The following is a 26,914-nucleotide window of genomic DNA, read 5'->3' on the forward strand; positions in this document are numbered from 1 at the left end:
ATGTGCTTCTCACGTTACTATTGCACAAAATATATTTAACACAAAAAGTAGCCTGAATTGGAATGTGGAAGTGTGAGAAGACATGTTACGGTATCTCAGTAGTCTTTCAGTATAAAAGCGGTAACTAATACCTGACATTCTAGCTTTAGTAGTTTTGGTAACGTTACAGTTTTTAAGATATTTGAATTTTAAATGTCTGCATTTTCAAATTAATTAAAGCACAATAACATAGAACAGAATAATAAAGACATCACTGCTTAATATTTAAAGTGATGATTTGAGCTCTAATTACTTATTTTATTGATTTTAAGTAAACAGTTGAATCACAGATAAGCCCTCATTCCACATTAATGAAAGCAGAGTGAAGGTTTGATATGCAGGTGAAGGTCTGAGCAACTCCATATTGAGAAGGACTTCCTCAAAAACCTTAAAGGTAGTAATGTAGTACAACGAAACAATAATTTGTCTTAAAGGTTTGCTGAAGAAATTATCTGCCTTTCCTTAGGGAGATATGTTAGAAGGTGAAGAGCATTTTGCTGTTTCTCTTGGATTGTCTTCCCAGATTCTCATTTTTCCTGCCTAAAGGCTGCTCTTATGAATTGAATGTAAGAGGAAGAAAGACATGGAAAATTAGCATTTTCCACTTTTAGGTGATTTTAAAGGAGAAAATATGAGTTTGCTGTATGATGAATGTTTCCATTTCTTAGCATTTGGGAAAATAGTTCTCCTTTCCTTAAGATCAGTCACGAGTGCTTCCTCGATGAAGCACACCAGGGGAAATGAAAAGATAACACTACTTAGTTTGAAGTTACATGGGGATTTTAACTACAGAGACCTGAGTTTTGCTTGGACTGGATAGACTAATGTGCTTTTCAAGACTTTCAAATTAGTCGGAAGGGAAAAATACCAAAACTAGCCAATGATGATCTTTGAGAGAGATTCAAAGGCTCTCTGGCCTTTGTTTTTCCTACTGATCTCTTGAGATAGTGTTAGGAGTTTGAAAATACCATTCATAAATAAAATATACTTGTTGTAGAAAATTTATCAAAATGTTATTCCAAACTATGGCATAAACTCCCAAAGGAAATAAAGGCCTTGATAAACGTCACTGCTTTTTCCCAAAATAAGCATGCTGTTTTGCTTTTATAATAGTAACATGTGATACGTTATTTAAGGAGAAAGATCTGCTCAAGTCCTCTAGCATAACGGCAGTTAGCAGATTTCAGATGTAAAATGTATTTTCTTTCTTCCCTAGTTCCCCCTCCCTGTCTCTCAGCTCCCAGGAATCAATATAAAAAGCTGATCATGTGTAATTGTTGGTTGCAATTACCTGCTGAAAGTGGAGCACCGTATTCCGTAGGCAAGAAGGAGGATTGTTTACTTGTATTCCATGTCTTTGAAAAATCATGCTTTTACTGTCAGAAGGTATCACATGGCTAGATAAAGAAATTCCATATGGTCTTCAAGTGAGGGGATGACAGGAGTAGGTAGGATTTACTGTGTTCTCTCAGAGGTAATCAGAATTCTGGTCCCCTTCTAGTCCATTGCAAGCCCAAGGTTCTTGGTTTCACAAGATGCTGCCTGAAGTAGGTCTCGCTACTTCCTGTGTCAACCTTCATGGTCAGTAAGGTGGGATAGAAATGAAATTACAGAAGGGGCAGGAAGCAGAATGTTCTAGTTTCTGTTGACTCAGCATAAGGTTAGCTAAATTCCCCTTTGGACTCCTCCTGTTGCTGCGTGGTCTAATAACTTCCTTTCTGTAGGGAAGCTTCCTCAATGTCTACATATGCTTAGAGATTATGTATTTTTTTTTTCTTTTAGCCAATAATCAGAAAAAGTGAAACATGCATTGTTTATTTCTCTCACACTATATTGCAAAGCTTTAGGCAAATTTTCCATTCCTAGTAATATTAGCGTTTTGTGTATAAATACATTTACAATATATATGCACATGCATAAACAGATGCATACAGATATGTTTAAACAGTTCATTTTCTTCAGAAAACAATTCTAATAATATTCAATGGTGTCTGCCTTAGAATTAATAAAGTAGGTTTTGTTGTTATTGACATAAATAACCTTTTTTCAGACTTAATGTCAAACTGTTTTCAGTGGTTATGCAAGTTGAAATAGTTCACTGTTCTTATTGCCTAACAGGTGTGTCAGAGCAATGTTTAGACTCTTTAGCTCTTAGGCTATTCTAACATTTCATACATTCTGTAACTAGGTTTAAGGTACTGTTTTTTAATTATTTCTTCATTTCATTTTTTCTTGTTTCATTTTGTAGAAATTTAAGTAAAGAGCAGAAGCATTGCTTTTAAGCAGTTATTAGAATATACATACCAATAATAAACAGGTGTTTTAAAGTAATTAGATGAAAGTACTGGTTTTGTTTATAGAAATAGGTCTTCATTTGTGTGGCCCCTTTATTACTTGTAAATTTTAGACTTTTAAAAAACATAGGTGGTGAAATGCTACGGAAACTTTGCCTATGTATCTTCAGACTTGGTCATCATTTTCATTTGCTTTTTCATAAACTTCAATTATATGATTCTATTTTTTCTATTAAGTTCACGGTATTATTTGTAAAACACAGCTAACTGATACCTTTCTTCTTCTCATTATTCAACATGACTTTGTTTTTATTGCATGCCTTTCAGAATCATCCCAGACATAAAATTGTCAATTATTCTAAGATCTTACAGAAGAGAAACACTGTACAGATTGTGATAGATACTGATTTATCATGTCACATTAGAGTTAGCAGGAATTACATCACTCCTTCTCTAAAGATGTACGTAAGAGGCACTGTTTGGAGAAATCATTTTCTTCTCAGTGTTCAATTTGAGAACACTAAAAAGCTTTTTCTTCTGAAATATTTAACATACATAGCTTTTTATTCAGTGCAGAACATCCATTGGCTGCCTTTGTTTGCTGCTTATGTGAATCTCAGAATAGGCACCAGAAAGTGAAGAAAATAAATTATCACATGTGAACAGGTCTAGTTACCGGGCAATTATTCAGGAATTAAAAACTCTTCATCAGAGAAAAGAAGAAAAATATTTAATTTCCTCAAATGAGACCCACTTTTGGCTGCTTTCAGTTGCCTGTGTTCTCTGCACATCTTGCAAATTCTGCATGAAGCAACATAGAGCTTCCATAGACAAACAAACTTTAATTACTCAAAAACATCACTGCAAAGGTTTATTCTGGTCACTGCCTGAAATGGGTTGCACTGGAAAAAAGATCTGGATCATATACTTAGCTATGGTTTATTCACGCAGAATGGTACAACTTAAATTGCACTAACAATCTTGCTTCTGCACTTGCTATCTCTTTGTATGGCTTCGCAAAATTCAGAGCTCTTAAATTTCCTAGAGCTTAAGTCAAATGTTTAAGCAAAACCACAGATTGTCTTGCATGTTATGATGATGACATTCATATGATTCATCAGCCAAGTTGGAATCTTTTGATCAACACCACAGATTGTTCTTGGATTAACAGAGTTAATGAAAGTAATGTGTGTGGAGCACATACTGTCAATGGGTTTCAGAGACATTTGACGTTTGGGATTCCTGCCAAGGCTTTGGATGTAGTGTGATTTTGTGGGCCTAACCCCTTTTTCTTGTTTCATCCAGCCTTGAACTGTTCAACTCTATTCATTTCAAACTTCCCTTCTACTTCTTTCTCTTCCTGCTTTTTAATATCTACCCCCCCCCCCCCTCTTTTTTTAACTGAAGCTTCTCATTTGAGTTGGCCTTCTCTATGCTGCTTTGTACGTCAAAGCTTAAAGCTACAGGGCAAGGCCCAGTAAACTTCTGTAGTCATAAGGTGAATCACGTTCACTTGCTCTGTGTGGGAACTTCATGGCATAAGGGGTTTTAAATAGGCTTAAGCAGACTTAGGTAAGATGGAGTTGTCAGATATATTAGATGAAAGTTCTAAATTATCGTTTGCTTAAATTTGCTAAATTTCTGTAACACGCTTAGCTTGAATGTGCTGAACTGATTTTCTTTTCCTGTCCCCTCACCTAGTTTCCAGAATGTTTGACTTGGGGTGGATTTTCACATGGATTGACATAAAAGCATTTCTGATCCAAGAAAACAGTATTTTTGCAAAGTTAGAAACACATTATTTATCTAACATGGACATTTTCTCTTTTATATAATTTTATGTCATAATTGTAAGTGGATGTTCTGGTGAAATTCACCCTTCCTAAATGGAAGAATTATTGTGAGATGTGCTGGTCTTAAAAAGACACCCTAAAAAGTTATTTTTGGCAACAGTGTGGGCAACTTAAAGCTGACCTCTTAATGAGAAATGTCATTCAATTTTAGAAAGTGGCACTATATATAACGCAATATATTTCTGAATTACTCATCTGATGAACCTTGTTTGTGTTCTCAGAGTGGTAAAGCCTTTTTTGCAAGTAAGATTTGCTTCCTAAAGGCAGTCTGGAATTATGTCTTCTTATGAGAGTTGTGAAAAATAAAATGTAACAAACATTTCATTTTAAAAGACTTGAATGATAAAATAATACTTTGGATTAATTGAAACTTCATAATTCCTCCTTGGAAGTTGCTACTTCGTTCTCCTTGAAGCATAGGCTCTTACTAGGCTCTTACTGCTGTTGTTTGTTAGCTATTAGCAGGGGAAAAACATAAAAGGAAGAAGTTGCCATTTTCCCTTGCATGATTACATAATTTCTGCCTTGTGAGATTTTAAAAGGACAACCTAGTGTGTATGACTTGATTTTGAGGAATAAAGTTTACATTATAACTATAACATCAGTACTCTACATCATCTCTATCATTTAGTTTAGTTTATAAACACATACAGTATAAATAAACTTAGGAACAGGAATGGAACAAAATTGCTCTGTTAACTTACAATATCTCAGAACAGTGCATTGCAAGTTGGTCTACGAAGTGCTAGATCACCTCCATTTTTTCAAGCCTGCCTTCCACTATCATGACCATGAATACCCGGTCATTCCCTTTCTCTTTTCTAATGATCTTTTCTATTTCTTGCAAATTATTTTTTTTCTGTCTTTCCTGTTGAGATATATATATATATATATATATATATATATATATATATATGATAAATCATTCCAGACCATTCAATTAAGTATTAAGAAGGCAGTGTTAAGTTGAGAAAAAACATCTGGAAAATGTAACCCTTAGTTTTATAAGTATGGTACTTTAGTTCAAGTAATATGTTCTTTGTGTGTGTTCAGTAATATTTTCTATCTCATGCAACTATGACAAGCTCTGCTTGAATTGCTGTGAGCAGTTCTTGTTTGTATGTTATGGTAGTCCAGGTCTAGGTGACCTTACCTCTACTTAGTTTATTAGGCGGACACCTACAATGTAAAAGGAAGAAATCTAAACTTTAAAAAGTTTATCATGTGTTAAGCAGCTGGAAATATGGTAGAGAATTAGCAGCATGTGGCAGACAATCATGAGCTGTTATATGGCCTTACAACAGTCAAAAGATCACACTTAAGAAACTGTATGTCTAACATACTAACTACTGTGTTCCCCGTGCTCTGACAAGGAAGCGTTCTCCACGGAAAACAGAGCTTTTTAGGCAGATCCTTTAATGCAGTATTTTGTCAAGGAGATTTGTTAAATGCATTAATGAATTAACCTGTGGGTAGCTAGTATTATTGCCGTTTGCTACATAACCTTTACAGTAACTGCACATTTGTAAAGGGTTAATAAATATTAACTAATTGTTAGGATTCAGTACATTAACAGATGGCTTGTAACCAAACAATATCAACTATTGATGTGTTCAGTAACCATTACGATCTATAATAACCAAGTCTGTCAAATGTGTATGGTATGCTTTATGGTTTAGAGATTTTCTTTAAAGTATTTATAAAGATACCTTTTAGTTTTAAATTTATGATCATTGTAACAGTCTAGTATTTAATTGCTTTAAATGATTCTTGTATTTGTTTTAGGCTCATTTATTTCTTCCTGTTTCATTTAAAATAATAATTCAAAACAGTGAAACATCTCATGGTAACAGAAAAGGCTTTTCTTAAAACTCAAAGCCTTAAGCAGTGGATAACTGCACAACAAAGACTAAAGTAGAACAAAAGGATGGAGGAAACAAAAGTCAGGGATGAGAAAAAGTAGGATTTTTATAATGCAAAATGAAAGTGAAGCTGCAGTGTTTCTGTGTATGGTATCCAAGATGACAATGTACTTATTTGCTTTCTGTAGGTGAGAATTTCAGCAAATGAAACCTTGCAGCCGTTAGTCTGGGTTTTGCATTTCAGCAGCTTGGTGATTCCTGCTGCTTTTGGCTGCTACTAAAGGAAGCTGTACCTGTGATGTCTGGGAAATAAAATCAACTGTAATTGTCAGCAGAGCTAAAAAGTAATGTTTTGATCTAAGCTTCTGTAGATGGTCTCTTGTGCCTTGTCTAAACAGGAACACGTTCTTCTGACATGGTTTCACAAAGTAGAAATGGAAGATTACTTATATAACAACTTCTTTCGCGTTAGGCAAGGGAGAAATAAGTGACTTCCTGTGCTCCATTTAAAACTACTTGAAAATGGATTGCAGTAAATTTTGTACTTTATTTGGAAGGATTCCGTTTTTAGAGAAAAACTTGGTATTTTGCCCTGTTTTAATACAAGGTTGAACTGGTATTGGTTTTAAAATACAGCTCAGTCCTTAGCTCAGTTGGACATGTAGAAGAATAGAATAATGTAAAACAGGGAATACAATAAAAATATCTTATTTTTTTGAATGCAGACGTGGAAAGATGCAAAAGGCATCCCTACTAGAAGTACCATTTTTTATAGAGCCTGGAATTTTGTTTGCCTTTTCAGTTACATTGATCCTTGTTGTTTGTAATTGTCCTGAAATTTACTAAACTCTTATCTTTCTCCTTTCTGCGTCCTTTCTGGTTGCTGAGGTTCCAATTTATAGTGAAGATAAGAGTCTTTGAGCTCATGACCTTTTAGTTAGTAATATTAAATATCACCCTGCTTTGCTGCAGTTCTTCAAATTCATTCAGTTCTTTCTGTATGATAAGCTGGTCTGATAAGCCCGTCTCCTGTATATTGATAGCTTGCAAATATTATTAGTGTGTTCCTACATAATGCCAGCTTTATTGATAAATTTGGTTTTAAGATTTGTTTTTAAGAAACTCCATTAGTAACTTAAGGTGATTTCTGCTCTTTTTCCTTTTTTTTTAACATTTTATTTTTTATCTCAATTGCACTATTTACCACATTTTTTTTTTTTTGGGTGGTGGGGGGAGGGGGGGCATTTATATTGTTACTTTTGCTTGTACCACTTTACGAAGTGCCATATTGAAACCCTTGCTGGATCAGCTGTATTGTGCTCTTCCAAGAACCAGGTTTCCTATTCTGCAGGACATTGCATAATTACTATATGATGATACATTATCTCTACATTTTCTTTCTTAAATATATCATTGAATTTCAATCATAAAAACTAGAAACTGTGTTTATCTTGTGTATTTTCATATCCTGCTCTAGTATTGCATTTCATTTTTTTTTTTTCCACCAGTCAGATATACACATTACCCACATTCTTGCCTGTGAGTTAGTCACATTCTTGCTGTAGTCATTCCGCTAACTGCATTACCAACTCAGGCTCCTTTTGATAACAGTATTCATATTCACACTGATATCTATAATTGGACTGGATGATATTGCTTTGTCTTGTACCATAGCCTTGTCAACCTGATTCCTGCCTTTGTATGTGAAGACTGATTGGAGAGGATACATTAATTGCTCCTGACTTCTCCTGATACTTTTTATTTAATTCTTTATCTGTCTTGCTAGACTTTTTCCTAGACATTTGTTGTCCAAGTTATTAATGCTGAACTTGTTTAAAGTTTCCCCAAACATGCTTACATAGCTGAACATCTCTTTACTTATAGCAAAATCTCTTAAGGTGCCTGTCAGTTCTTACTACCTTATACAAAGAAGGAGAAGTCTGTTAGAAGTCATCTGATTTGCATCTGAAAATGTTTACCCGTCTGGAGCACTCTTTATTTCCCCTGTACTAAATCAGTTTCAACTCCTCTAATGTGAAAGTTTTTCTTATTCCTGTGAGTATCTTTTCCATTTCTGTGAGAATTTAACATTAAAAATAATAATAATTAAAACAAAACAAAACAACAACAACAAAAAACAAACAACTATTTTCAGTGCCTGTTAGCAAGAAGGTGTAGGAAGAAAGTGGCAGGCTGGATTTTTGTGTGTCTCTCTTTTAAAGTAGGTTTTTAATTCTTGTGCCACAATTTGTCATGCATATTAATCATGCTGTAATAATATAAAGTCAGGATATGGGCAGCTTACATGAATGATTTTGGTAATTAAAAGTATGTAGCAACTAACAGGTTAATTTTTTTTTGGAAGTCCTGCTGGATGCAAAGTGACATCACACCGAGAAGGTCACCTTCTTGTCTTCTCTGGGAGATGTTTTTCATGGAGAGTGTTTGTGGCCTGTTTTAGATCTCTCAGTAAATGACCTCACTTTTCTTTTCTTACTGAACAGCTATTCCCACTGTACTTTCCTACTTTCCTTTTTTTTCTTTTTCTTTTTCCCTTTCAGAACTAAAGGACTATATTGGCATTGGAATGGAAAAATTACTGTCTTCTCTAAGGGTAGTTCTCCAAACCAGGAGGTGATGAACTTGTTCAGGATGAACAGATGAAATATCTTATTCCTTTTTGGTTGAAATATCTAGCTGGAGTTCTGGCACCAACAAGTTGTTTTGCTCAGGAGTCACTGTTTCCTGAACATAACAGACATGAAACAGGGACCTGGCTTGAAATATGCCAATTAGATATTATTTTAGTCACATGGCTTTTAAAAGCACGGTGACTTTAGGTGAAAGACAATATTTATTTGCTATAAGGTTTAAACATTTCAGTAACTTTTATTTAAAAAACAACAACAAAAAATTTTGGCATTATATCCCATGTCAGTGGTTATTGAAAAACAAAACCACTGTTTTTGTTCCCAAGAAATCCTTGAGATTTCCTTACTGTGGTGGCCAAAGTAAATGAAGTTGCTGGGCACTGGTGCTCAGACATCTTCTTGACAGTTCCTACCTGCATGCTTTTCTGTCTCCCACTTTGTCTTGTTATCCTATAGCATAGGATAAATCTTTTTGAGATGATGGCTTCTTTGTATATCTCTGTTTTGCATTATGCAGTTCAGACAGTGCAGACCCTTTCATGCTGTAGCATCTGCAATACTCCCTTCTCCATTTGCTGTCTTTGCATCTCTGTAGTGTTTTTTTAATGTTGGGATTTTAGATTTGTGCTTAACTCGTGCTGATGGAGCTAGCAAGGTGAGTTCTTAGGTCAATGTAAGACTTTCCTTGCTGTGGGACACAGGGATAATTTTAGTGAACAGAGCTGTGGAAGCCCAAAGGTAACTTATCAATGTTGAACTATTGCACAGCAGGCCAGTGAACCACTTAAATTATGTCATTTTAATAGCTCAGGGGTATAATGAATGGCCTTCTAAATCCCACTGCTGACGCTTTTTTTTCCACTTGCTTGTTTTTATGAATTGATGATCATCTTGGGTGTAACTACTTTAATCCTATATTTTAGAATTGTTACAAGCATTTGTTACTGGAATCAGTTACTATAATAGAAAGTGAATACATCAGCTTTTTGAGATGCATTCAGCAACTGGATGGATGAGCAGATTTTTATCTAAAACATCACATTGAACAAAATATGACTAAACATAAATGCTGTCAGGGAGTGCTCAGACAGCCGTAATGTTTGCAGATCATTCCATACAGTAGTATAAAGGGATAAATGGTGTAAGAATAATAGCATTTTTGTAGATTCTTTTTTTTTTTTTTTTTTTTTTTTTTAACACATTTTCTAATTGCTGTTGTTTTAGTGGCAAAAGGAAGGTGTCTGAAATATTTAAGTGCACTAAATTTTTATTTGCTGGTAATAAACAGTGTTCCCAGTTGGAGCACTAGGTTACATGATTTAAGCTTTTGACTAGATGATATATTATCTTTGAATTTTAGGTAAAGAAACAACTCTAATCATCATGTAAGTAGTACACTTAGCATATTATCAAAAGTCTGTGTTGGAAGAATAGGGTGCTTCAAACAGCACAATTAGTAGGTTATTGCTTAGTAAGGCTGTGCTTAATCAGAAGATTAAAAAAATGAACAATATAATATAGAACAAGAGAGAACTATATTTAGTTTGTACCCAGCATGGCCATATTTCAGTCTGTTCCCTGTAATTCCAAATTGCCCGGAGTCAGCCTGCCCTGGAGCTACAACCTCGAGGGGAGGGAAGGGTAAATTCCATGACTTTGTTCCTTGCAGTTTGTGAGCAAATATTGAATATTTAGTAACTTGATGGGATATTCTGTTTAAGTGATTGCAATGCCAATTCTTATGCCTACAAATCCTGAACATTTCTACCTGTAATTTGTGTGTGTACAAAAGGGGAATCTCATCTTAACTGCCAAGTAAAATGAGTTTTAAACTGAATAATGTAATTAGCAGTTGTATTGGTAATTCAACTGTATAATGCCTGTTCTGTCTCTACCTATTTCTATGGTTTTTGGTTCATTTGGAAATGAAAATTGCAGACACTTGACTGAAAGATTTTGGTTTCCTTGTAGCACTTCAGAACTCAGAATTTATAAGGCAGGTAAAGCTTGCATGCAACATTTACCTTTCTTGGTGAAAGTTGTTTGACTAGGTCATGTTCTTATGGCTTTTGCATTCAATCTGAATTCTTGCATGTTAACTATGAAAGTTTATGTAATATAGTCAAGGGGACTGAATGTTGTGAACTAAAGGTCTGAAATATTAATGTTCAAACGATAGGGAAGTGTTTTCATTAATGTATATACCATTGGATGTTGGCTTTATTTTTTTTAAACTTCCTAATTTTTCTTATTTTTTTTTTCCCTTTTTTTTTTTTTCCTTTTTTCAAAGGATAGAAAAATTCACCTTTTGCCCAGTGAACTCCTGGACACCTACCAAAGTAAAAAATATGCAAAAAATATGCTACAGCTAGCTGGTGATGAGAGAAGTGTATGAGAAGTTGGTGCATTTCTTCTGTGGGCATTCTAAGAACACTAATAACCTAAGAAAACGTTCCCCTTTTTATTCCATAGAAAGAACATAATAAATCCAGCTTAATTTAACAGTACCCAACATGAGATCAAAAAAGAAAGGGAAATTAAAATAAAATTCCACTGAGAGTTAGTGCTAGTAGCTCTGCTGTAATGTTCTTCACCGAGGCCATAGACAAATTTACCCCCCTCCTACCAATATTTTATGCCTCCTTATTTGCTTTGTTTTATTTTTATAATTTTATGAAATCCAATATACGGAAAAAATTACCGAAATTTCTGGTTGTGCGAGTTCTGCCTGCATCTGTGGTGTCAGTCATGTTGGTGTTGGCAGCTTTCCAGCAGCAAGCTGCAGAGGAAGTAACACTTGCTATTTGCAGGTTTTTCGATTCTTTTGCGAAGTGATAATTTTACTTTACCAGGTGACCGTATTCCTCAGATTTCCTTTCTGAGAGGGATACATACCTGGATATATATTAAATTCTACTCAGGGTGCAAGTGGGATTGCATCACAGAAGCTGCTAGGAGCTAGTGATTGCTCAGCGAGCATTCAGAGCTTGCCATATGCAATCGCTCGTGTGCCACCATGGCAGATTGAGCGTGTCCCAGGCCCAACTTCCATAGTACATTTTTTGCAGTTGCTGTTCTTGCTGCTTTGGATTGAGATGCTGGAGTGAGACAAACTTGTTTTCCTCCTGTTCTTAGTAATAACCCTCTCCTGCAGGTGCTAGAACAGAGTGAGCGAGCCCAGTTTAAAACAGTGCTGGCATTTTACACTGTATTTATTCAAAGCTGTGCTTCCATTGACTTCAGCTTTAGTTGGCAATGCTTAGCAATCTTGTGCAGCCAAATCCAGACTTGGCTGTGCACAGGCACAGAAGGATAAAACACAGCAGTGATGACGGTGAAGACGTTTGCCTTGATAGGAAAGTTGTTTAAACCATAAGAATTTTAGCCATTCCCCAGAATCTCATCTCTTTCCTTTGATCTTAATACTGCTTGTAATGCCCCAGAATCCGGTGAGTACGAAGTGCTCACACTTCTCTGAGCCCAACTGCAGTTTTGGTGTGCTCCTAGAAGCAGTGAATAGCTAAGAGTGGAGGCCATCTTGTTGCTCAGCACAGTTGGGCTGGGTTGTGCCACGTGCTGGTGCAGGCAGCTTGAAAATCTAGGGCAGCATGAAAATGTAGAACCCAGAAATCAGCTACTGAAACTGAGGCATCATTCAGAACATAGAAAGCTTAATAGGAAGTTGGTTACTAGATGGGCTGAAATACATAAACACAAGGAAATTTCATGGGAAAAGCATAGGTACTTGAGGTTTTGCTGCTTGCCTACTACAACCTGGGCAGACTGGGTGCATCTCATAGCTAAATGCATATTTTGTATTATAAATGTTGCCACTGATGTGGATTCAACATGTGCATAAATACATGTTTAAGGATTTTGATCATGAATGGTAGCTAGGCTTGGGCAACATGTGTCAGATTCCTGACATGCCTTCTCGGGGTAAGACTTTCCATTTTGTGACTGTAGTCTAATCAATTCAGGGTCAAGTGGCTCTGCTGCCATAACCCTTTGCAGAGATAGAGGAAAAAAGATATGGCTTCAGTTTCAGGAGCAAAAGTGTATATTCTCTGTGGTTCTGCATTGGGTTATGTCAGTTGTTTTCTTTTACAGCTCATTAGTTCCAATTACTTTGGGCTACCTGTTCAGGCTAAAAGAGGTAGTGAAGAAGTCAGGCTGTATTAGGGTCTATTTCATGTTGTCCCATGTCCCCCCACCTCAGACACATGTATCTGCTCTTAAAGTGATGTCAGGGTTTTGCTTAATTCAGGACATGATCTTGCTGTGTTAGCTCATGCTGCCAAGATGGAGCCTGTTACTTTGTGCTCTCCCTCAAGAGTTCTATCTTTGTACTATTGTTACTCCACCTTTTGAAGATCTCTTACTGTTTGCATCTATTTGATGCAATTTATTATCTGTTTATCTTTGAGACCTGTAAGGTGGAATCATCTGCTGTGCTGGAGATGCAGCTTTTTGGAATGCAAGCAGCCGCAGCAGCACTGTGAGAAACGCCCCTCTCAGTCTGTGGTTTCCAGCTGCCTGGCGCCCAGTGAAGTCTTAAGTGGTCCTAACATGTTTGGTAAAACAATGAAGATTATTACTGTTTACGTGAAGAACTCCAAAACTGATTTGGATAAATTTAAGATTAGGCAAATTCTTTGAAAGCATCTGTATTGTAAGCATATGATCGTGGACCATCATTAAAGATCATTTATAACTATCACGGAGGTACTCACAGTCCATGTGGTCAGTTGTTCTTTTCGCATCCTTTACCTTTCCCCCTTCACCAGTAAAGGCATGGTTTGTGTGTCTACTGATAAGGGACTGAAGTTGTGCTGGGCATACTTTGCCCTTACATGCCTGTGCTCTGAGTGGAAAGGCAACAAAACAAAGTGCACCCTATTACAGGGTATGACAAAGGGGAAAGGTTCTTTTGATTTCAAATAATAGGATATACATACATGTAAATTACATATTTCAGAGAACTTGCAGGTATTGCTAAGTAATCTTTGTTTCATAATTAAGGTATCCCTTAACTTTAAAGAATATCTTTTCCCCTTCTGGAATTTGCTGACACACAGGTTGCGCCTCAACCATCTCCTGTAGTAAGCAACATAGGCGTCAGTCCTAGAGATAAACAGACTTCTTCAAAGCAGTTTTGATTCATTCCTAGATGAGGTTCATTATGTTCATTGGATGGAGTCTGGAGACCTCTGAAAAATATTATGGTTGTTTAATTAAAGGTTAGTATAGTGTATATGCAGAAGAGTGTAAAAGGCAGGTAAAACACAAGTTGCTGTAGCATGTCATTTTATTTTACTGTTGCAACTCTTCAGGTATGTTTTAGGAAAGTTACTGTTTGTTTTTTAATTAATAAAGAAGCAGTTTGTAGCCACTGTGTGGTTTGACATTTTCAGTGAATGGTAGGATATTTAAAGGTGGAAAACAGAGACCAGACTTCAGATCTCTCTTTTATCCATGACTTAGTTCCTTATTTAGATCTTTGTCTTGTTTAGGCCCCAGCAGATTTTCCAGGCTTGCAGGATTTTCAAACTACTTTTCCATTTTTTTTAGTCTGCTTTATCATTCTGTAGTTGATATTTTGATTTATGATTGTGGTTCTAGTCTCAGAACCTCCTTGCAACATTTTCATGTGCTGCTGGGAACTTTTGTGAATTGTTTCCATTGTTGGGATTGCTTGGCAGCAGATCGGTAGTCTGATGAAACAATGCAAAAGGCAAAACTGGGAGATAGAACAGTATCAGTTCACCAAACCAGGAGAACCTGTTCACGCTGAGAAATCAGGAAATGTGTGTGTGCAGGAGCACCAAACTTCTTGGAAGAAATTACTGAATTTAGAAAATAATCTTCAAATGTGCTGATTACAAATGAGTTTCTACAGAAGTGAAATTTCTAATGAAATGAAAACTTCTGAGAGTAATGGTAGTAGCTTTTTCACTTATGAGTTAGATTGTTCACTGTTGTTTGTTTATCACCAACTCTACAAAATCTACAGCAAGGACGCGGTATACTTCTGTACACACTACAACGTACTTGGAAAAATTAGTTGTCTGCATTTCCTTGATTTAACTTGATGAAGGGCCTCAGTAAGCGTTTTGATTAAATTGATCTTCCGCTGTCCAATGCAGATGTAATTTCATCTTGAAAATACATAGTAGGTTTGTATTCCCCTTAAGGTTAAAAGGATCCTTCATCCTAACAAATCTGCCCTGGTTTAGCCATCTAAACTCTCTGGTAGTGCAGTTGTGTAGTAAAGCAAATCAGGGCACTGCTCTGACTGAAAAACGCTTCCTTACCCTTTTTCAGGATATAAGCTATATACTTGCTTTTGAATTTTCTCTTCTAAAAGATGCCACAGTTCAGTTCTGCAACACTTGAGCTCCTGACCTAATCACAGTACAGAATAAGATACTTAAAAGAAACATATATAAAAAAAAAAGACTGAAATTCTTACTTTGAGCAGAATATCAAGTTACTAATATATTACAAGAATGGATTTTTTTTTTTTCATTTAAGTGATACTTTTCAATCTGGCTTTACATTTATTTTAAAAATATGAAATAAAACAAACTTTTCTAACCTACTGCATGTTGCCAAACATTGGGTTGAAGTATTGTGTTAGATAAAAACACACAAAACAAAACAAAAACACTTTTTTTTTTTTTTTCCCAATATCTAATTTAGGTTTCCTGGGCATAAATTTTATTTCATATGCAATGTGTTTACATGCGTGTATTCATCCATTTGTGTAGGTGAACAAGTGCATTCTTTTAATATAGCCTGCAAATGTTGGCATTTGTATGGCAGCTGCAGAAGACCTATGGATACTGCTGCTCTTCGTCTAAGGATTTTGAATTTTATAATTTTAAGCAAGAAGGTTATCTTCTAACCAGCATATGGAAAACATTGTTGCAGGAATTTTGAGGGCATAAACCTGACACTGAAGGTTTAAGTTTGCACAGCTGAGATTCTATTAATTTTAGCATAATATAGTGAGCAAAGAGAAAGCTGTTATCTTGTACATGCTTATGGTTTACTTTTTAATGATAATGAGGAGAATAAGAAAATTAATGTGTTTTTTAAAGCAGATTCCAACAAAGGGACCGTTTTATTATGCTGTCACATTGCATACAGAACTCCAGATATGAGAGACAGTGACTCTTTGGTTCACACTGTAACATCGTTCATGAACTTTGAAAGTGATTATTTTAATAGGCATGTTAAAGTGTTGTGTTTTTTATTTTATTTTTTCATTCTAATTACCTAAGAACAGAAGATGAACTGCAGCAAGGTAACAATGAGACTTTCAAACAATACAAACAAACCTTTAGTCGGGTTTTTGAGCACCCTATTCTGAAAGTATTTTGTATCCTGTCCTGTGATTTCTTTTGTCTTGCTTCTACCATACTTTCCTTAAAACTGTGAGATTCATGGTAGACATTTGAAAAATTACTCAGTACTTTCTGGGATAAATGTTCCTGCTGATTTGTTGAGCATTGCTTGCTACTGCTTTGTGTTATGGTGGCACTGTGACAACACAAGGCAGTAGATGAAGCTGTAAAACAAAAATTTCTGAACTCTGAAACAATTTCATTTCTCCAGTGTACACATGAATATTGCTGTATTTCTAACTTATTTAAATGTGAATGTTTCCAGTTATCTATTGTTTGTATGTATATTTTCAGAAGTGTTGAAAAACGTCAGTGTCTGGCTGTTGTGGTGAAAGCAACAGTTACAAAACATGGGGTATTATTTAAACAATTATAGGTTTCTGTTTACCTATCTCTTTTGTAACATAAAAAGTTCTATCAATAAGAAAAGTAGAATTGCATTATTTTGGAGTTTTGGAAAATAAGAAATGAGCCTGTGTTAGAAAATGATTATTCTAAACCAGTTTTTCTTTCCTTTTTTTTTTTTTTTTTCTTCTTCTTTCCTTTTAGGACCGGAATAGGCCCTATGACACTTTTAACTTGCACTCTTTGGAAAATTCCTTAATGGATATGATAAGGACTGATCATGAGCCTCTGAAAGGTAAACACTACCCTCCCAGTGGCCCACCAATGAGTTTCGCTGATATAATGTGGAGGAATCATTTTACAGGTTAGGAATATTCATATGTCCATGCTTGCTTGGTTTTTAAACAAAAATCAGCTTTTCAGTATTGCTATGAATTTTTTGCTAATGAATGAGTTGTCAGTTACGCAAAACTTCTGTTTTCCCATCTTAAGCTAATCATCTCTATTGTTGGAAGATAAAATGAAATATAAACACAGTTGGTATATGTGCACAATCATCATATTATCTAAAAACTAGTGGTTCTGAAACTTTTTTGCACTGTTCAATTCAGAAAATGTGCAGTGCAACTGGAGTCCAATTATTATATTGAAAGTCTTGTTCAAAGTTAATGTTACTTGTGTTTATAGATCATCAGCTAATACACAGGGTTCTAAAAGTGCCACAGTATCAAACTTACTCTCTACAGTTGTTTAAGGTTTGTTTTTAAATGTGTTTCTTGATTTGGATTTCATGTTTTTAACAGGAGCCAACAACTATTAGGTGTTGTTAAGTGCTAGAAAAATTGGACTATTTATGCTACTGAACTGTATTTGTTTTACTAGGTACAGCATTGGAGATTAAACTATTTTTAATACTAATGATATGGAGTATTGAAAGGTTGTGGAAGCTTTTAAATGAATAACTAATCTTAATCGACTGTCACTGTCCTCTGTCTTAATCTTCCTTTGGTCAAGTTTCAAAATAGGTACACATTGTTGCTCACTAGCTGTTTTTTATTTTTATTTTTTACTTTGAAGACTGAAGCTAACTGTAAGCCATATGCAAGGGAAGCATTGAGCTAAAAATTATTCCCAAACACTAAGAAATCAGGACACTGAAACCTATAGAGAATAAATTATTTTGTATAGCTCTTCAGATGCAACTACATATATGCATACTTTTCTGATGTGACAGCTCATTTGTTTCCCTTCCCTGTGGAAAAATATTTCTTCTTGGTCATGTGCCTCTTTCATCATCTTTCTGGGTACAGAGATTTTTACAATCATTCCAAGCTCAGCTCTTTTAACCTGGGCTTTCAAAATTATCATGACATTTCCTGTGCTTCTGTGTCTTCAACCATTTTTCACCTGTCTAAAATAGCAAGAAACACTGTTGCATCTCTATATTGATCATAGCCCTACAACATAAATGTTAACCTGAAACTTATAAAGGCCTAGCTCCACAAAATTGAGATTTATGCTGGATATACATTTAATGTGAATGGTATTTTCTATTTTCATTCAAACAAAGATGTAAAAACAAAACAACAACAAAAAAAACAACACAACAACAAATTATTACTAAGCAGATTTAGGTGTTCATTGTGCCCTATTAACTTGATTATATCCCAGTTAAACCATTGTGTTTTTTAATTTGGTATATATTTAAATACACAAATTGAGACTCACTTTTTTTAAAGATTGAATTTTCATATGAACCTGAGAATGAGAAAATGAGGAAGATTGGATTAGAAATTGTATTACTCTAGAAGAAAAACCTTAAAATCACACAAGCAATTTTGCTTATACTTTTATTAATGTCCTTTAACAACAGTTTTTAAAATGCTTTTAGATCATAATATTAGCCCATAAAAATAATAATGTCTACACATATTTAATTCTGTTGTATCCTCGGCTCGTTCTGTCATGAGGTTTCCAATACTCACCTGAGATAGCCCTTGAAGTGTTGCAGGTGGCATATGCAGCAGCGCCGTAACACCGTGTAATGTTGGTGTTTTGTAGGTACCTCAAAGCATGAGGTAACATGAGATTATTAGCTTTATTAAATATCTCCTTGCTTTCCAATAAAAGTATCTTTTTCAAAATAACCTCATGGAGGTGAAATTATTATGGTGATTATCAATTTGTGTAGGAGACCAACTAGTTTAAGGAGATACTTGAAAGCAGTAGGAACTGTTTTCCTTCTGCTGAAAGCATCAAACTGGGTATTAACTGTAAAGTTGGAGTTGATCTATTCCATTTGCCAGTAGGACTGCTAGCTTTACAAATGTTTCTGACACTCACTGAATGTGCTCTTTCTAACTATTGTATTTTCTCAGTGCTTCTCCCCTGCTTTGGCCTTTCTGCTTTGTTACTTAGCTCTCTTTCAGCTCCCAGACCAGTAACTTCTGGAGAATTCTTGTTTACTATTAGTTTTCTCTCTCTCCATCTCTGCCCAGCTGTTGTTTTTCCGTTGGTGTAGTTAATTCCTCCCTTGCTTTCTTTTCCTCCTCTCTCCAAGTGCAGGGCTGACTTCGCTAACCTCCAGCCTTGCCTGACCTGGCGTGCCCTTTCCTCCGCTCAGGTTTTCACAGTAGGCAGCGTGATTGGTGATATTCATGGGAGTGGCTGTCCCAGGACATGGTCATTCTCCCCTCCTAGTATTGCTGTTTTCCTCTGACTTAAATAGATCTACAGTACTATTTTAACTGAATCCTTTTCGTCAGTGAAGAGATCTGCAAACTTTGATCTGCTCCTCAAATTGTTCTCCTGTTGCATTTTTGTTGGTGCCTTTTCAGTTAAAAATGATGGACGCTTCTCCTGTACCTCTGACTTTCTCCATTTCCCATGCAACAGATACGGGAGCTTTACAGCTGCTATCCCTCCAATTTCACTTCATCTGGGCTTATAAACTCACTTGTTTCTTATTTATCCCACTATCCTCTGGCTTTCCCCCTTACAATATCAGTACATATCAGTTTGTAATCACCTTGAGAAAATAAGTGATCAACTCTATTTGGTTTTGCTTGTTTCTCCAACCGTTACCACATATTCATTTGTTTTCATATGCAAGCTTTCTGGGTATACTGTTTGTATACTTCAGATGGATTTTTCAGTTTCTCATAGATGAATCTCAAAGATTTCAATATTCTAGCAAAAGCTGTACATGTCTTAGAACCTGCAATGAACGTTACAAAACCAGCGCAGCTATTTCAGGATTATTTCAGCTTGCCACTGGCAACAAAGTATTTAGTAAACACCTATTTTTAGAAGTACTCTGTATATTATTTGTTCATCAGTGAAATATTGTCTGTGATTTATCATTCTGTAACATTGCTTGACGCATAGCCCCTCTTGTCATACGCAGCCCCTCACATCTTAACAGGTCCTTGAAACAAAAAGTAATTGTTATAGAGCAACAGCTCTCAATTCAAGTGTGAATGGGAGGGTTAACTGTAAAAGATTCTGACATAAGGAGCTAACTGTAATGGTGCTGCTTTCTTCTCATTGTGGTCAGTTCCTTGTGCTCTGCTCTGTTCAGTGTGGGTAAGGGAGAAGTTCAGAAGCGTGAAAGGAAGTCTGTCTTGTTTATGGTAGTTGAAGCTTCATGCCTTCTCCAAATCTGATTGATGTATGATCAGACGAAGTGACTTGTAAAAATCAAGTTTATTCCAAGGTCACTGAAGCAGGTAACTCTTTTTTTTTTTTTTTTTTTTTTTTTTTTTAAAGCATGATCCACTTGGTTTTGAGAGGGCATGTGATTTAGTGGCTTTTTTAGTGTTGTTTCAAGTGTGGAACAAGAGAAATACAGAAGGATTTTAGTGCAGCAGAAACAAAATGATCCTCGGTCTGCCAATATTGAATTACTTGTATTGACAGAGTACCAGCTCAGTCTGATCGGCAGGTTCTCTCCAGCTAGGGTCACTTAGCTCTCTCTGGGTGTTTCATGCTGTAAGAGAGATTTGATATCTAACTTGGAGGATTCTGGACTTAGATAAATTAGGAGCTTATCCTTCTATGTTGCAATTTATCTTGAGCCCAGTCTTGGCAGGTTTTCAGTGTCAGCTCTTACTGTTTTTCTGTCTGAAAATGATTCTCCCCCCCACCCCAGCTTTTTCTGCCGGATAGAAATACCCTGCTCTATGTTCCTCTCCTTCTGTCCTCGTAGTCTGGGAGCTGTGTGAAGGCTGTAAACTCTTTAAAAGGAAGTCTCATTTTCTTTTTCCTCATCCAAGACAGGTGGGCAGATTTCCTTACCTGCTTTCTTTGCTGTCAAGACAAGTTTCAACGTTTTCTTTTTCCCTCTTTCAGTCAACACAGAAAATCATTTTCTCATTTAAAAGAAAAAAAAAAAAAAAGAGGGGAAAAAGTAGGAAAAAAATACAGCAAAGAAACCTATATTTTTCTTGTAGTTAAAGATGAATTACTGTATATGGCCAAGTGCATCTGGTTGTTTAGTGTCAATCATAAACCAGCCTACATGGCTGAAGTGTGCAATATTTTTCTACTATACTTTTCCTGGAGTGCACATCTTATTTATTTTCTGAGCTGAAAATAAAATATACTATGTACACCACAGAAACATGGAGGAGAGATTTGTTTAGCAAGGGAAGGATATATTTGCAATACTCCATAACCTGTTGGTATGTGTCCTACATACCAACTGTAAGGGCAAAACTGAATTATCAGAATAACTGTGGGTAGCTGCTGCTTATTACTGACTAAAACATCTTTCCTACATCAAAGTCTCTCATGTCTATGGTGTAATATGTCACTGTTGCAATGTGTTTATCTGTGTCAAACTATTGCATTGCAACACAAACAGAGGCATTCTGATCTATAAAAAATATTTCGATCAGTAATAACTAGCAGCTGCCTTTGTTCTATTTTTAATTAAATAAAATATTTCAGCTGTGTTAGATCATATGCTATGCACATGTGCTCCTGACAGGTCATGAAACTGAGTCAAAATATGAAATTGAGGATGGAAGTCATAGCCCTCTGAAATATGTGTTTTTTTAAATTTACTGTCATGGTGGATAACTGTAATTTTTGGTTTTTATTCCAAGTAAGATTGAAAACAAACTTTGTAATGTGCAAATCCCCAAGTAAGCAAGAATTCAGAGGTTTTTATAGTGTCAGTGTGGCATACCTTCAAGTATGAGTATTTGGAGACCACATGTACAAGCAGAACTTTCAGAGCAGGCTATGTTAGAACTAATTTTACTGGATATCAAACTGCAGAAGGATGCATAACAAAATATGTGCTAATTATGTGATACTGTTTCAGTAGAATGAACATGCTTGGTTATGTTAGCATTTGTTTTTCTGAGGTTGTTTGAGACTTTAACTGCAAATTTAAAGTTCAGAGGTAGAAACAGTATCTGTGGTAAGACATTTCATCTTGATTTTCAATAGTTAATTTGAATGCTACCCATACATTTGCACAATAGAAAACTGAAATTATTGGGGTTGCTGCACGTTAATTATTGTAAAGACTGCATCAGGTCATGTGAAAACTAAGTCAAATTTAAGATTTCATGTTTATGTTTAACTTGACTAACTTTGTTTGTGAAGTTTGCCAAAGTGTTTGAAGATTATGTGAGTTAGAGAGTATGGTAATACATATAGAATGGACCTTTGCTTTCCATCTTGATCTTCAGTTAACTTCAGTGTATGCCACCGGATTTTGTTCCGCTCTAATTGTTCATAAGCTTTTTGTAAGCAAAGCAGTAAGTTTGCCACATGACCTGAGAAAAGTGAAGGTGAATGATCACATTTGTTTGCAATCAGCAGATGAACACAAAGGTCATGCAAATAGAACAAATGCAATCATCTCAGACCTAGAAATGGGCATGCCACCCAGTCAGAGCTTTTTGCAACACTTTTGTTAGAAAAAGTGCATTCTAACAGCCTTTCTTAAAATCCTGATGCTCATCAGACACGTTTTGGTAAATGAACGTGAAAACCAGAGTGAGCAGACAGATGTTTGCACATCTATTTATGTGTAAAATTAGGCCACCCAAGCTAATCCTTTTAAAGGAAACATACTGTGTTTCCTTTGGATTTTAATCACTCCTTATTCAAGAAAATCCTCTTTAATGTTTGCTTCAGGACAGAATATGACCATTAAAGACCTCGTATTTCTTAAATTAAAAAAGTGCTTACTTCAATGATTCTGTAGTATGACCATGCTTCTTATTTTGCTGCTGGCATCCAGCATGTCCTTGTCTTTGACCTGCTGAATCTGTTTTCAGCAGGACTGGGGCTTTTTCTTCCTTTCTTCACTTTGCTTTCTTAATGGAGCTGGGGATAGAGATGCATGTGTTTCTTTGTTGTTGTTGTTGTTTTTTCCCTTCTCTTTATTTCCATTTTTATATTGTACTATTGAGGAGAGTCATTTTTTTCCTTTTTTTTTTTTTTTTTTTCCTCCTCCTCACTTCTCTACTCTTTTGAAGGTTTTATGTTTTCATACGGCTGGTGATGGAAAAATCTACTTTTTTAGGGGCTGATTTTATTCCCCACTGGGCTCCCCAGTACACCAATTCCACACTGGGCTCCCCAGTACACCAATTTTCACATGCAGCTCTAGAGCTGCATGTAGAATGGGTATATTTGTGTACACATCATTGTCTGCTCCTCATAGGTAAGCCAGATTTCCTTTTATGTTCATTAGGTCTTGCTTTTAAGGTACTAATATTTCGAAAACATAACTGTTTTCAAGCTAAACATGTTTGTACCACTAAAATAAGAGACTTTTGTGTTTTATTGGAGCAATCCATTTGACTTAAGAAGAATGCATTTCATTGTTATGTGTATAGTGTTTTATTTTATAGGTTGCTTTCTCTGCTGATGGCATATACCTGTGTAGTCAGTGATAGGAAGAAGTTAGTATCAGCAGGTGTTGTTACTGATATTCATAGCTGCTAATTGCACGCTTCTGTTGCCATTGTCACACTATTTGCACAGTAATACATACTGCGTGAACACAGTAATAGATCTCATTTTTTTTTGTTGTTCTGGCAAACAATAATATTTTGTTCTGCTGAGTATGTTAATGTGCAAAAGATAACTGGTTCCCAAATAGGTGTTTACAGTATAGGTGTGAACAAATTGTAGATAGACTTTAAAAAAAACAACAACACAACCAACCAAACAGATGAAACCCTGAAGGTTCTTCACGGAGTTATCTTTTATTTTTATAATTCCCTGTACAGAACTTTGCTTACACAGTTGCGTTTAAAATTGGTTTGGGCACATTTGTTGAGTTAGTATACTATCAGTGTCAGGTGTCCGTGTTGAGGGTGGGGTGGGAGGAGAGAATGGCCTAAGGTTTATTCAGATAAAAATGATTTAAATTCTTAGATGCATGCACGCGTTTCATACTTTTTGGCCATGTTGACCCGGGGATGCGTGTGCTTACTGTAAATTATTTGGACCCATATGCATTCAAGAGTGTACTCTTGTTTCAGATGTTTGAGGTAGTATTGGTCTTGGTTTGATTTTTGCACATCACATTTGTGTCTGAACTTTGCTCTACCCGACTTGCTACCTGTCCATATAAATAATCATTGCAGTTTGGGACATCTTTTATTGGCACCAGCTTCAAAATCATATGATAGAAGAGATAAGAATGATCAAAGAGGTATTACTATTAAGGAACTAGAGCAGACCTAGTCCTGTTGACAGCTTCATTTGACCTTGCCACTGGAGTCTTCAGTCAAAACTTGTGACTCATATCAACAACAATCTTAAGAACTGAGAGGAAGTTCTCCTTCCCACTGACTTCAGGATCAGTTAAAAGCAGGCTGCCTTGGCTATTTCATAGCAGATCTCATGCCAAATTCCAACTACTGAATTGGTGTAAGCAGTCAATCTTAGTGAAAGCCAGGAGGTGTAACAGTGCAACAAGTCTTATTTGATATATAACCAGCTGTAAACATTACTTCTTAGAATGTCAAGTATAATATCAAAATGATGAAAATAGATCACTAATCTTAAGAATCTTTCACTGGGTGAAAGTTCATATCCAGAATCTGATTAGGGTTTCACAAATTAAAAAAACAAAAACAAAACAAAACAAAAAATAATGTACTTAGGAAGAAAAAAAAATGAATACAATTCAGAAATCTCCTAAAGCAAAAATGTTACTTGCAGGTCTGGAACTGGTTAATCACTAGTGTTTGTTTCAGCCACAGGAAAATAATAGTAACACAGGCACATATGCACAATGATGAAATCAAAGATCAGTTTTACATGTAGTTGTGAACAGATTGTGCTCATAAGAATGTCTGCTAAAATTAATGGGTTTTAGAGTTGAGAATAAGGGAACCGTTATAGGCAAACGTGGCACTGGATGCTGCCAAAAATCCTGTAGTAGTGGTAAAACCATGCCTCATATTAATGTTTATTATATCTGGAACAACATTCTTTCTTAAAACTGTTAACTCAAACTTATCTAGACAACTCCACAAAATTGGATGACCAGTTCGTGAAAGGTATACTTCCTCAAGTTGCTAGAAAGATTTCTGAATTGTTTCAAAATCATGATATTTTTCTACAAAGAATGGAAGTATTTTAGGATTAGATAAATTAGATTTATATTGTTCTGGTGACACAGCACTATTTGAACCCCTACGCAAGCAAATACCAAGATGCTACATAGAGAAGAGTGGTGGAGGAACAAATGAACTAAGGATTCTGAAACTCCTAGCTCAAGTCTTTGTAGACAAAGGCAGACAAAACATGACTTTGGATTTTCTGCAATGACATTAATTAGGAGCATTTAAAAAGAAATTATTTGGATGAATTGGGAGGCAAGAAACATATTCACCAGCTTAAACATGAACTTATTGAGAATTAAATTCATCTTCAGTGAAAGCATTTCCACCTGACTGAAGTGATAATTATAAATTGACCAGAATTGTAGACAGGGCTCTGAAATGCCTTTGAAAACTAATGCATTAAAAAAATAAGATACGGAATTTAAATATTTAACATGAATTGATTTCATTTAGCTAAGATAGCATCCCTTATTTCCAGTGTAATACAGAAGAGAAGATGCACATGCCTGATGTACTCCAAGAAGGAATTGGGCTCTCTGCCATAATAAGCATATTGGACATGCAGCAGAGAACTTAGGAAGTCCAGCCAGAAAAGTCTCTCCAAATGCTGTTAGGAGAGAGAATTTAAGGAATTTATTGACATAAGAAGACACGCAAAAGGCTAGCCTGGACTATACAAGAATGGTTAAAACCTTGTTTATGCTCTGAAATGTTTAAAAAGCAAGGAGTATACAACTGGATTCTTCTTCTTATTATTATTTTATTTAGGAAAGAAAAGGACTTATGTAAGTGTGATTATTGTTGCAGTCTAACTGCAGTCCTAGAAAGTGTGTGTTATAAAAGTATGCAATTGAAGATATATTCAGTAGATAGCTATGAAACCAAGACAGGCAAACTGAAAACGGCAGATGTATGCTGAGTACGAGTACTGGGGATGTTGTTACAGAAGGGGTTCCTATTTATGACTTCAGTGAACTGCTGGAGAACGTAACTTCTGTGCTGTAACCTCTCTGCATTCTGCCTCCTGTGCTTCAGATTCTTGGAGTGGAAATTTTATCTAGAGAGTTCATATTAAAACTGTATTGGGAAATGTGTGCTTGTGGACTTTGTGAAAGTCCAGGTAGCGTACTTGTGCTTTCACTAATGAAGATAGTCATTTCTGTGTTTAACCCAAATACTTCCTTGGGAGTGCATGTTCCTAATTGCATTTCACAGTTTTATTGCACCTTTTGTACTTCATTCTTGTTCCTTAAATAATTATACAGCTTTGTAATCTGCACATGGCTTTTTTTTTTTTTTTCAATAGAATTTGTTTTGAACAGTAAAATATTCAGAAGATGTAGCTAATATTGAAAGGCTATATAATTTGAGTGACTATTTGTTTTATTTATGGTGCATTACCAGTCCGTTTTGAATGCTTTTAATACAAGTGTGCTTTGCCAGTGTCCTGTTAATCTGTCTCCATAGAATCGCACTAGAGGTCCTCTGAAGATGCACAGAATTATCCCCACTACTGCTTAGCTCAGTATGCGACCATGTCCTTCTGCCTGTGCTGCTCTGTATTTTCTGCTCCTCTTAAAAGATAGCTGACAAGAACAGTTTAAAAATAGCAGGCCAAGGGCAGGTGACAAAATGTCATGCAAGCAGCACCTGGTCCAGTGACTGCCTGGAGGGAAGAAAAAACCTAGCCCAGGTGTCACAGATACGGTTCTATTTCTGAAGCTGGTTAAACTGCAGAATTTCAGCTTTAGCAAAGGAAGAGGGAGAGCACATCTGAGCATTATGCATCCAAATGTTACTCTGTGTTTTTGTTTGTTTGTTTTTCATACCAGTCCCCTTTATTCCATTACAGGTATTA

The 26,914-nt window shown here is 35.8% G+C and overlaps 1 protein-coding gene across 11 annotated transcripts in view; it reads left to right on the forward strand.

The window, feature by feature from the left end:
• CPEB3 (cytoplasmic polyadenylation element binding protein 3) overlaps positions 1 to 26,914 on the forward strand; it is a 93,598-nt gene that overhangs the window by 13,188 nt on the left and 53,496 nt on the right. For 8 of the 11 annotated variants that reach the window (XM_035329535.1, XM_035329536.1, XM_035329534.1 and 5 more), the window contains exon 3: positions 16,658 to 16,817. In XM_035329535.1, coding sequence (XP_035185426.1) covers positions 16,658 to 16,817 — 160 coding nt within the window. The remainder of the gene's footprint in view (positions 1 to 16,657; positions 16,818 to 26,914) is intronic. The other 3 variants (XM_035329531.1, XM_035329539.1, XM_035329537.1) reach the window with 1 other exon arrangement.

Source organism: Oxyura jamaicensis, chromosome 6 (genome assembly GCF_011077185.1).
Source record: "Oxyura jamaicensis isolate SHBP4307 breed ruddy duck chromosome 6, BPBGC_Ojam_1.0, whole genome shotgun sequence".
Classification (NCBI taxonomy): Eukaryota; Metazoa; Chordata; class Aves; order Anseriformes; family Anatidae; genus Oxyura; species Oxyura jamaicensis.